This window comes from Alligator mississippiensis, chromosome 5 (assembly GCF_030867095.1).
Source record: "Alligator mississippiensis isolate rAllMis1 chromosome 5, rAllMis1, whole genome shotgun sequence".
NCBI lineage: Eukaryota > Metazoa > Chordata > Crocodylia > Alligatoridae > Alligator > Alligator mississippiensis.
Genome location: NC_081828.1, coordinates 163,275,954 through 163,288,907, shown reverse-complemented (window position 1 = coordinate 163,288,907; position 12,954 = coordinate 163,275,954). Strand labels below are relative to the sequence as shown.

The 12,954-nt window shown below is 40.9% G+C and overlaps 1 protein-coding gene and 1 pseudogene across 4 annotated transcripts in view; one reads left to right on the top strand and one right to left on the bottom strand.

The window, feature by feature from the left end:
- Nucleotides 1-12,954, top strand: part of AHR (aryl hydrocarbon receptor) — a 101,203-nt gene that overhangs the window by 55,953 nt on the left and 32,296 nt on the right. For 3 of the 4 annotated variants that reach the window (XM_059728947.1, XM_059728946.1, XM_059728948.1), the window contains exon 3: nt 8,848-8,963. The exons of the other annotated variant lie outside the window; for it this stretch is intronic. In XM_059728947.1, the coding sequence (XP_059584930.1) occupies nt 8,848-8,963 (116 nt within the window). The remainder of the gene's footprint in view (nt 1-8,847; nt 8,964-12,954) is intronic. 4 annotated transcript variants of the gene reach the window in all.
- On the bottom strand, nt 11,806-11,933 carry LOC132251004 (U4 spliceosomal RNA; annotated as a pseudogene).

Sequence of the window (12,954 nt, the reverse complement as noted above, 5' to 3'; positions counted from 1 at the left end):
AAGAGAAATCTCAGACAGAAAATAGTTTGCCTGAGTTTATTATTTCAAATGTGATGAAATCAATAGAAATGGCTGATTAGTAACCACTGCTAGCCAATTGAGTGTTCCTTAAGATATCTGATATGTCCATTTTATATCCTTGAGCACTAAAAAAATCGTACTAAAACCTAAAAAAAATACTTCCTCATGAGGTTTTCTGTTAAATATAAGGATTTAGGCTCATTTTCACAGGTGGAGAACATGAGAGATTCAGGGATATATCCAGTTCTGCCCAGTGGGTGTATCTACACTGTAGTCAGAGGTGATTACTATTCATGTAAACTTACAGAAGATAGCTTTACACTGGTAGCTCAGGTGCTGCTGTCAGTGTAAATGCAGAACAGAATTCAACATGGGCTGCAAAATCCAGCCATAAATCTACGTAGATTGACAGATAACTGGTCTGTGCTGTAGTCGTGCTAATTAGCCCACATAATGGGCCCACACTGTGGTTGGGATCAGAGGGAAATCACAGTATGTAAGCCCAGGAGCACCAATAGCTCAGATGCACCAATAGCAAGACTGAGGTTTTCTGGTGGCATAGGGGTTACATTTTCAGAGGGGGGGTGATAATTGCTGAGAGTTGCTTGAGAGAAGCAGTTCTCACACACATACACCCCAGAGTCAAAGGTTTTGATGACAAAGGAGATCATTCCCGACTTTCTGTTAACGAATAAGAAGCCTCTAGGTAAGAGATAAGTTTACATAAGCTTGTAATTGTTTTAAAACCCTTGTTCTCTTTTTGCTTTACTATGTTCCTACTTTTAAGAATAAAAATATTTTGTTTATAAAAATCTGGTCACTCTGTTCTCCACTGGTTACAGTTTCCCAAAGGAAGATTTGCAGGCAGCAATCTCAGTTGGAGCTGCTGAGTAATCATGTTAATACACAGGTTTCTGTAGCCTGGGAGGCTTGTGGGATTTCACCCTAGGAGATGGGTAGAGTTTGGCACAAAGGGAACCTAACACTAGGGGTGATATACTAAAAGTGGCAGGGGAGGGCCAAAAGTAATGTTATCCCTTAAAACTGTAACAGCCTCCATGTATATACCATGTTGTTTTTTTTTTCCTCAAAACCAATATGTTAATTTGTGACATTTCCTCAAACTATATACTCAGAAATATGTTTCTCCTAGGGTGTCCAGTTGCTTAGATTCAGTAAACTCTTTATACATCAAGCAGTTGAAAGTACACCCTGAAGCTTCTCAAAGTGGAAATTCTTCTGTCGAAAGGAAGCTGTTGAATAGTTATCTCTGTATGTATTTAAATGTCACCTGCCAGTTCATTTTTTCCATTAATAGTTCTGGTTATGCAAACATCTGCTTTTTAAAATTAAAAGTCAGCATCTGCCAGCAGTTAGTAGTGTCACCTGAGTTTATTATTGTTTCTCTTGTGCTTAGAATTAGAGATATGAGGTTGGTAAACATTGGCATTTTTACTGCTTCTGTGTTATACAGGATTTGTATTTAACTTGTCTTCTGTAGATAGAGTAAAAAAACTGAATCAATTAAATATATTTTGCTTTTGCTGGTAAGTCTGTAAACAGATTGCCTTTCACAACCCTAATGCACATGCACCAGAAACTGTAAGGCTAATCTATATTTAGAAAAGCTGGTAAAGGTTCTTACTTCATTCTGTTAACTATGGGTTTTAATCATTACCTCAAATCAGAAAAGTCCTGGCAATGCAAGGAGTGTATATTGCTGAATGGTACATTTTGGATTAGGTGGCAAGTGTGAAAATATTCAGAGAGCTTGTTTTCTTAAATACAGAGATCTATATTAATCTACTTGGTTAGTTTAGCTCAATGGTTTCAATCTCTTTCATTTGTGGACACACACATATTTTGAATGGAGTTGTGGACCCCTTTGAATAGTAAGTGTGGGTATTCACATACTTTTGATCATAGTCATCTTTCACAGACCCCTTAGACAGTCTGTGGACCCCCAGGGGTCCATGGACCACAGGTTAAAAACTATTGGTTTAGTTTAATGTTAAAATAGAGAAGTGTGTAGCATTTAACACAGTCATTAAAATGAAAACTCTGCTTCCTTATTTATAAACTGGTTTTGAGGTTGCTGAGGATTCCCTAATTAAAAGTAGTAACAGATGATGCCCTCAATTTTGCCTTTCAAGTGTAAATATTACTTCAGAATTTTAAAATATTTTCTGTTTTTAATCTGGGAATGATCAGATTTTGACTTCTGACTGTGGAGTGGGAGTGGGCAACTGGTATCATAATAGACTGAAACATGAACTGTGGAGTTACATTACGTCATTTAATAATTCACAGATTCAAAGTTTTTAAAGCCAGAGAGGACCACATTGATCCTCTTGTCATACCTTCAAAATAATACAAGCAATACTACTTCTCTAAATTAATTCCTGTGTGAATTAGGACATGTATCTGAGAAAAAACATCTACTATATGTAGCTGAATACAAAATAACCCTGAATTTAAGATGATCCCCCAATAATTAGTTTCTATACATGGACAACGTGTACATTTGTTATAGTGTTCCTAATCTAATTATTAGGAGGGTCATCCTACTTTTAAAGTGGATTTGGATAAATATGGTATTAAAACTCTTGGATGCAGGTAGCCCAGACTTGATGTGAAAATGTCTGACTTAAGTATGTACTGTTTAAAATCCTCCCTAGTTACTGCTGGAATGAAAAGCATCTCACTTTTATTATGCGTTCTGAATATATCACCCAGCCCTTTTCCTAAATACAGAACAAAAATATTTATTGAACACTGCCATTTTTTACTTACTATTTATAGATCTACCATTTCCATCTCCCGGTAGATTGATGTTATTGTTACAATTCTTTTTGTTCCTAATATTCTTTTAAAAAATCTTGCATAAACATTTCATATAGAATGCCGGGAGCTGTTGGTGTGAGCCTAGTCCAGTCAACGAGGATTGGGTCATTACCCCTGTGAGCCATCCCCTCCTCTTCCTTCTGCCACACACCCTGGGTTGACCCCTGCCTTCCTCCTCTCCTCCTCCCCCTGCCCATGGGCTCTCTGGGCAGAGCTTGGGAAATACCCACATCTGTACCTTTCATCTCTGGGTCCTGCAGCCCAGGTGTTGGGGAGTGGCAGGGCAATGTATGGCACACAGGGGGATCCAACTACACCCTGACCCTTGAAGAGAGAGGTCTGGAGGCAAGTGAACAGAGTGAGACCTGCAGCACCAAGCACCTGGGCACATGTGCAGGCACTTCTTGCTGTACCTGTAGGAGCAAGACGAAGTTGCACATCATAGTCATCCTGGTCCTGGCAACAGCTTGGTGACTGAGTGTTCTTAGTGGTGGCAGATGACTGTTGCTCCTGGAGAAATGGTCTCAAGCTGCAGCAAGGGAAGTTTAGTTTGGATATTACAGAAAACGTTCTCCTTAGGATGGTGGTGAAGCATTGGAATGGGTTACCTAGAGAGGTGGTGGAATTGCTATCCTTAGACATTTTTAAGGCCTGGCTTGACCGAGCCTTGGCTGGAATGATCTAGTTTTGGATGGCCCTGCTTTGAGCAGGAGGTTGGACTAGATGATCTCCTGAGGTCCCATCCAACCCTAATTTTCTATGATTCTATGACTGGGGGGGTCATGTTTGATACCATGGGATGGGAAAGGGATTGTTGTGGCTGGGCCGTCTATGTGCGTGTAGTCCATCGGCCTGATTTCTGCATGCTATACCTTCCTAAGCAGAGCCTGTTTCTTGCTCCCTTGAGCCCTATTTCAGCAGTAGACCAACCAATTTCAGCAGGAGGGCTGTTGGGCACCTTCCTCTATTTTTCCTAAACCAGAACCAGCATAGGCTTTCACTGAGCTCTGAATAGACTAATTGGCATGACAGTAAGGGAGTTGACTTTGCTGCTCCCCGATACTGATCTGCCCATGTGTAATGCAGCTTCCAAGTTAAGAGCCTTTTGCATGGAGGAAAGCAGTCTATTTGAAGTTACCACTGGCTAACTTGGCATTACCACAGAGCTGGCTGCCCTGCCCAGTCCCAGCCTCCTGGCACTTTAAAAAAAAAAAAAAAAAAAAGCCCCACACTTGCCAGCTCTGGTAGCAGCAATTTGGGGCCTCTGGGCACTTGTGGCAGAGCCCCCCCACAGTGCAGAGCAGTGCAGGGCAGCAGGGATCGCCCCCCGGCACCTGCGCAGCAGCTGCTGCATGGCACAGGTGCAGCACAGCTCGGCAGGGCACCACGCACTGTCCTGGAGCTGGGGCAGCTCCATGTATCAGCCGGAGCCCAGCAGTGCTCAGCCCCAGCTCCCAGACAGCGCGCAGCGCCCTGCCAAACCACTGAACCCACACCCTGGGGCAGCTATCATGCTCATGCCAGGGGATGCTATCCCTGCTGCCCCTCACTGCTCTGCACTGCATGGGGGGGGGAGGGGCTCTGCCACAAACCCTCAAAGGCCCCAATCACTGCTGCCAGAGCTGGTGAGTGTGGGGCTTTTTTTTTTTTAATTTTTTTTTTAAGTGCCAGGAGGCTGGGACTGGGCGGGGCAACCAGTGGGGTTGGGCAGGAGTGGGGAGACTGAGTAGCAGGGGCTGTGTGGGGGGCGCTCTGCTATGCGACCCCAGAGCCCCCACAGCAACTGCTACTACTGGTGAGTGCGTTTGGGTTTTCTTTTAAGTGCTGGGAGGCTGGGGCTGGGTGGGGGATGGGGCCAGGCAGGACAGCCATAGGAACTTCTCCCACAGCTCCCCGCTCCTGGGGCGAGGCAGGCACAGCCACCTGGGTGTGCCTGCCTCTCCCTGGCCAATCCAACTTACCGAATCTCTCCAAATCAACGTCGAATGTTCCAAAGCTGATTCAGCTGAATCAATGCAGGACAGTGATCTGAATCAAATTGATTTGCTGTCTTCTGAATTGGCCGAATCCGAATCAAATACTTCCCTACTTGCACAGGCCTACCAACCACCACCAAGGAGGATGGTGGCACTAGCTTGGCCATCCACAAGAAGAAGGACCTGGGCTGTGAACAGTTTATTCAGAGCTAGAAGGCACCCGTGGGTAGGTGTTGCTTACGGGTGCTCTTTGGTACTGCCCTCTGGTATGATCCAAGGGTCTTTTTTTCCTCATTTTTGTTAGGGTACTTAAATTTGAGGGGGAGAGGAGTGATATAGCCCTTCTGTCAGAAAGTGTTCAGGCTTGGAGGGGATGTTTGAGCCGGATGGGAGGGTGGGGTGGAATATCCCCTTGTGGTGAGGTGAGCTGGGGGGATGGGGTGAGTAGGTGAGAAATAGGATGCTCTGGGAAGAGATTCTTGTATCTTAATGTGAATGGTGGTTGGGGGGTGTGATTGAGTTTGGCAGGCGGCTTTGTTTGTATGGGGACTTGGGCAGGAAGGCAGTGGGTGGGGAGCTTGAAATTTTTTGAGTTTTGCAGGTTTGGGGGAATCCTGTGGGGGGGCTGTTTGTTTGTTGTAGGTCACTGAGCCTTTTGAATAGGATGGGATATAAATCTAATAAATAAACTATTGGCTTAGCTCTGCCAACCATTGATTTCTCGTTGCATCCTTCTTCTTACCAACTTTTTTCTTACAGTTCTTGGCTTCTGCTTTATATTCAGCATCATCAACTTATCATTTTTTTCATTTCTTATATGTTTATATATAATCTCAGTTTGTTTTTTAGAAGTTGATTTTACTTCTCTATTAAGTCATATGTTAGTCTTTTAACCAACATAATCTTCTAGCAATTATGGGATTTTGGGTTTCTGGACATCTAGTAAAATGTTTTTAAACAGTCACCAGTTATCATTCACATTTTCCCATTTTAAATTCTTTCTCCCAGTCAATCTGGCTGTTGTTTGTTTGGAAGAGCTAGTTTCACAAAGTACCAACTATATATTACTGGGTTTGGATTTTTGACTGTTTACACACCAAGCAATAAACAGTTTAATGCAACACTTTGATTTAGAAGTCATCTAACAATTTAGAAATTTGGGGGATGTCTTAGTGCCAGCAGCATGAGACTGCCTCCAGCACAATTCAGATCAAATTCCTCTAATAAAGCAATTTTTGCCTTGCATTATGCTGATAGGAACCTAAGGAGCCAGTAATCCAATCCTCTGGTGTGATTTAGTGGTATTTAGGTAACCATTATCTTGCCTTGTGCTTTACAGATGCACTAACTTTTCCCAAAAAATAAGCGTTCAAGATAAACTTTCAAGCTGCCAAGTTATAAGTGACTTGGAAAAAAGTGTGAGCATGTTTTGACACAGAGAGCTACTCTCCTTTTTACCAACTTGAGCCTTTTAACATTTCTTTTTAACATTCCAATCATGGAAGCTTTCCCATCAGGTTTCAGTAATAGCAAATCTGTTGGTTATTGTACAATATTGATTGCATGTGAGCAGTTCTATTTTCCTTAATTACTTACCCCTGCAATCGCTCCATGGTTGCTCCGGGGCTCAAGCATCCACCGAAAAAAAAATTATCTAGTGCTCAGTGCCCATGAGCCATAGCCACAGGCTGCTTGCAGACATTTAAAAAAAACAAACAAAAAACACTTTACTGGAAGGAGCAGTGCATTACTGCAGCCTGGGTCTGCAGCATCTGTAAAGCTTCAGCATGGCTTTTTTGCACTTTAGCTAAAGCCGATTCAGTCACCTATTAGATAGAAACACCAAAAAAGCCCTATTAAAGTGCTCAATCTTTCCAAGCTACAGAACTGGGTTGAAATAACACTCTGCCTCTTCTGGACATCTGTGGGGTTTGGCGCAGGAACACACTGAATTTAAAGTAAAATGAGTTTAAAGTAAAATTGTTTACGTCTGCAAGCACCCACCGCCAAAAACCAAAGTTCATGCCTGTAACCAGCTCTTACTCTGTGCCTACCAATTAAAGAATTTTCTTCGTATCCCTTGGTTTCTTGACTACTTTTATTCTTGTCATCATAATCCATTAGTTCTAAATGGACGGTCATCTAGTCCCCTTTTCTACCTTCCAGGTTTGTCTTTAAATACTGTATCGACTAATTTCACCAATCCATTCTGGGGGAGATTTGTTCTATTGACATGCTGGCCATTGTTTCAGCTTCCGTGTGATTAAACTAATAGTGGTTTTACGTTGAGTGCTGTACAGGAACTTGCCATTTCTGTTCTGTTTTTGCAAAACTGGGATTTGATTTTGATTTTGAATCAGGTAATGGACATTATCCTTAACCATATTTTAATTCCATTTTTCTACCCATTTTTAACCATTAATTTTTCTATTATTTGGGAGGCACTTTTTTTTTTGGTGACTGTCAGGAATACTTTAATTACAACAGGCTGGATTAGCATTTGCTAGCTGTGTGTGATTATGCTGAGAAGTTTGAAGTGCATTAATATTTTTGTCAGCTATAATAGCTTAGAAATTTTGAAAGGCAATGAAATGTGGGTCTATCATTTTATTTTTCAATGGAGGGAGTTAGCTCTGTGGGTCTGAAGTTAGGCAGAAAGCAAGTATGGTGGCACTGAGTTAGTCTACCAGGTGCCACACTGCACCTTAATTTTATTTTTATACAGTACCCTTAATATAAAAGATCATAAAACAGACATTGTGACATGACAAACAAACAAAGCTGGAGTTCCCAAAGCCTGAAGCAAAAGATGGTTAGTTTTTGTGGCAAAATCTGAACAAAGTGCAATAGAACATATTGTGAATATATATGTGAATATATTCAATGTATAAGCAGAATGATTTTAATTAGTGGTAAGCAATAGAATAAATTTACAGATTAATCAATAATTGTCTAGCCATTGTTATAGATACATGTCTTGAAAATTGGTTTTATAGCAACATCAAGCAAGCAGACCATTTGAAGTTACAGAAAATCTTTGAGTATCTCTTACTGTTTTAATGGAATTTGGGTACCTGTTTCTAATAGCCCCATATTCAAAGTCAGAGCAAAGGAGATGCTGTTGTTTTGCAATTTATCTTGTAAAGCTTTAAATATTTTTCATTTGATTCTTTGTCTCTTATTCATGCAAGTAGTTTCACTGAAATCTGTTAGATTTCATGTCGCAAGTAATAGCTGTAGGATTTGTTTCTTAGCTTCTGGTGGAATGTCTGCATTACTGGTCAAGTTATTAAAACTGCAGTAAAGGGGCTTATTGTTTTAAGAAGATTTTTTACCTAAAGTAACTCTAGGAATATTTTTTGTATTCAATATAAATGTTAAGTTATAGCTGAAATATTCTTCTGCTTTACTAGCAAAAACAGTTACTTATGCACAAATTAAGTGACTTTTTCATGCATTTCTACTCTGAGAATTAGGATGAATTTTAACTGAATGCGTTGCTTTGGGCAGGGGAAATAAAATCAGTTATATAAACTTAACGCCACTTTTCCTTAAGGACAGTATAATGCTATTGGCATCCTGTTACTATAGTGCGTTTAATAAATACTTTTGAGTATCAAAAATGGTAATTACAAAAATGGTTAATGCACTTGAGTATAATGAAAATAATAAAACAAAAGGAAGCTGCCATTCTGACAACTGGATTTGGCTTGCTTAAAGCCACATCCCAGTGAATAGGCAGCTGTTTAGACAAAGGGCTTTAGAGGAACTTCTATTAAGTCAATTCTAGCAAGGAACAAACAACCCCCTTATTCCCCCCACGTAGTAAATATTACTATATTTTGTGTCTTTGGGAAGTTAGAAACCAGTGTGTAAAATATTGAATTTTAAGACCTCTTGTTATGTGTTTCTTCTTGCTTTTATAATAAAGGGCATTTACACATAGGTTTACAAGTAGGTCAATCTCAGAAAAATTCAAACTTTTTTTTTTGTTTTGGATTTGTAGTTGCATTAAAATCCTCCAATTCTGCAAGGCCTGAAAGAAATGGCATTCAGGAAAGCTGTAGAACAAACAAACCTGGCGAAGGCATACATATACTTGAAGGAGAGCTTTTACTGCAGGTATGTTTTACTATGGATGTAATGTATAGTGACAAAAGTAACATTCATTTGTTACAGTTAAAGTCTTTAATGGATGAGATTCTTCTACTATTTTAATTTTTGTGGTCAAACTCATGAAAAAGGAGGCAAAAACATGTATTGACCAATGGCTAGAATGCTATCCTTTTGTAGCATACATAATTGATTATTGGCTTAGGAAAGGTAATTCAGTATTAAATTATTACTTAAAAAAAAACAAAAACCCTTTGTATACCTTAAATATATACTTTGACTTTTCTTTGGCAGAAATTGTTTCTAATTGTGATAATTTCATGTAAAACCTATTTTGGTTTCAAATTAGTTTTCAGAGAGAAGTAGTCAGCTGCGTTAGTATGAAGTCAAGTAGAAGGCAGGGTAGATTTCCACCTTGTAGGCCCCATCTGCATGTTATACTTTTATTAAGTAACTGTCAATCCTCTAGATCATGGTGTACATGTAAGAAGTCTAGTCAGGTGCCTGATGAATTCACTTGTGGCTGACAAGCCCAATTCAAGAGTGACATAGCTTCTTACAAGTTTCACAGATCCAAGTCTTGCCTAAATTGGAGTCCAAGTTTACAGCACACTGCTTCCTTCTTTCTTGTTTTGCTTCCATCCTCTGGATCAAACCCACTTCATTTTGAGCTGCACCTAGTACCAGATGTTCCCTCCAGATTGGATGGGATTCTGCACACTTCTCCCAGCCTTCTACATTGATGTTGAATTCTTTGTATCATTTTTGCACATGTCATGGTATTACCATAAAGGACAACCCTGCTTTCTAAAGCCATTTCAAATCTCACTGTACAAAATAGTTTTGGGGATATAGTCTTCTTACATTCTCCTGACATGGCCAAGCCATCACAACCTCCTCTTCTTGATTAGTGGTTTCTAAGTGTGTCTGTCCTGTGCACTCCAGCACCCGTTTGACATTTTCAGGATCATTCACAGGCATCTCACATAGAAGTTGTTCAATCTTCTGATGTGCCTAGCTTATGTAGTCCTCATTTCTGAACCATAAATGCAAGTCTCATAGATTTGCATCTTTCTTTAGCTTGGTTGATAGTAGGTGGTTGTTCCATGCACATTTTTATAATAGGCCAAAATTCTTAACTGCTTTTCTGATTCTCTTAATCAGTTCAGTCTGAAGGTCACCTTGTAGACCCTATCTACATACTATGCTTAAAGCATGATTAACTAGTTAATTGTGTCTTAAGTGATCACTCAGCCACATGTTCAGTCAATTAATGTTGTGATAAAAAGAGGAATAAATTACAAAGTTACTGTAGAAAGTTTGTGAAATAACTATGTAGCTGCTTCCTATCACTCCATTAATTGAATGTGTAGCCGGGGTCCCCTGTAGTTAGGAGCACTGTCATCTGATCAGCGCTCTCAGCTGTGGGGGACCCATGTGCACCCCTGACCTGGGAGCTCCCAGATGATGCTGGCTCCCAGTCACAGGAGCACTGCCTCTAAGGCTGGGAGTCCCATTTAACTGACAAGGCTTCCAGCCACAGGTGCACAACATGCACTCCCATGGCCCCAATACCATAGCTGATGTGGTGCCCCAGCCATGAGCATGTCTGGAGCATACCTGAGGCTGGGAGACCACATCAGCTGTGGTTTCCTTGCCACTGGGGTGCCTCTACAGCCCAGGTCAGTTGACAGGGCTCCCAGCCACGGGGAACAAATGATATGGCCCCATGTCTGGGAGCTCCATCTACTGTGGGGGCTCCCTTCCATGGGAGCTTGCTGCTTGCTGGTGCAGAGGGAGCCTGTGATCCTGGACTCCCCCACACTGGCAATAAACCATGATGGGATCTGATTTGCAACCCCACAGTCATGCCCTGCCACACACATGTGGCATGGCAGAAGGTGCAGTTTTGTGGATCATGTATCAGATCCCATCATGTCTTGACCTGCACATCTAGAAAGACTGACAGATTATTTATATATATACATTTTAAGTGTAATGTGTGCCAGGGGCCTCAGGATAAGACTTGAAGACAGTGTTTGTCTTTAGGGTTAGATCTACCCAAGAGGCTGTATGTTTGACTTCTGAGGTCTAAGGTGAAGCAAAAGTATAAGAAAATGGAATCCCTATACTCAGCACAAACCAAACAATGTCACCAAGCAAACTGTGCCATCCCATCCCATGCACTTTTAAGAGATTGGTGACATTCTTCATAAGTCTTTTCCGGCACCCAGGTTAAAATAGCACCTGCCAAAAGTATCGACTGTGGTCACTGAAAGATCTACAGATCTGTATCTTTTGTAGAGTCTAAAATAACATATTGAGATGAATAACAAAATTTGTAAAAGGATATATTATTTTGTTGCAGTAGAAATACTAAATTAGGCTAACCAGAGTTCTGGTGTTAATACAACCAATAGGATGAAAAGTTTGACCTCCAAGTTGTTATTTTGATAGCTCCAGATAGGGGAAAAGTCAGTAAGTAAACTGCAGGCAAGATAAAAAAAAATCTTGGAAATAATTCTTTTCAGTCTTTGAGAAGTTTTTACATGCCATTCACATGAGAAGATAATATACCTGTATCAAGTTACATGTTTAAATTATGATTTCCAAGCCATCTGCTTCCTGCCCCCACTCCCGGGGATGGGGCAGCACTGTGAGAAGAGGCCCAGGGCAGGGTCTTTGCTGCCTGCACTCCAGGTATGGCTAAGGGGAGAGGAGCTGTATAGGGAAGGGCAGGATGCCTCTGTGCAGCCCATGGGAGTGTGTGGCCCCCAACACCCAGAAGTTGGATATGTCCCTAATCTCCACTTCCATACCACATTCCATTTATGATACGGTCAGTTCCTACTTTGAAGACAATTATATTATAAATTAACAACTGCTTTGTGATCAGAAAAGAGGAGAGAAGTTTCCAATTAGTAGTAACTGCGCCTCAGATTAACTTCATTGGCTGCAATACTGCTACAGTGTAGGGAAGAGTTGAAGAATCAATATACATATAAAAAGTGAAAAAAACAGGGTATGCCAGTTGCACTAACAACAGAGAAGAAATATGGAAAAATAAATCAAAATACTTGACATATTTCATCATGTAAATATTACTATTTTGTCATGAAAGACCACCTTAAAACTGAATAAAAATGTGTATTGTCTTAACGTATCTTATTAAATAATTATTTCTTTGTCTCAATCTGGGCTTAATTCACAATAGCAGAGACCATACTTTTTCAACTTCCAGCTTGCCTCCTTAGGTCATAGGATACTTGCAATTACTCTCCTTTATTCTGAGAACTATGGCTGCCAAAAGCATATCTTACATCAACATATGCTCTCAGCTGTGTCTGAGCAAGCCACAGCATCAGTTTTGTATCGGTAGGGAGGCAGTTTCACAACCAAGAAACCCATCTGGCCTTTAGAAGGCTTATAGGCTTCTGGAGGCAGTACTGGATCAAACTCTTGACCAAACTGAAGGTGTGCAAAGCTGTGGTGCTTACCATATGGTGATGTCTTAAACTAACAACTGATTTGTGATGAGGCAAGAGGAGAGAGGAATGAACAGTGTGAGTGTGAGCTTAGAACATTATAGAGCAGGCACATCCATCACCTGGGAAGTATCAGAAGTACCTTTATGCCCTAGTCTGAAGTGAGGTGGTAGGACAAGCTGACCCATAAGAGGCTCTGGAATGTGTTGACTGCACAGCTAACCATCAAGATGTTAATAATGAAGGAAGGCACAGCTATAATGGACCAGTCACATGCCTCAGATGATGTGTGAATCCCCATGTAGCTCCTATAAAATGAACTGGAGTGCTGGAAGACAAAGGGCAGTTACCCAAGTAAGTACTTCAAGACTTCCTAGAGATGCAATTGATCAAATACAACCTATTGGCTACCTCTGAGGTCTTACTAGTAAACAGACACCAATCAAGTACCAAGTTGAGGTTAGGTATAAACCTTTTTGATGGCAACAGCATGTCCTCATTCAGAAAAAGTTTGC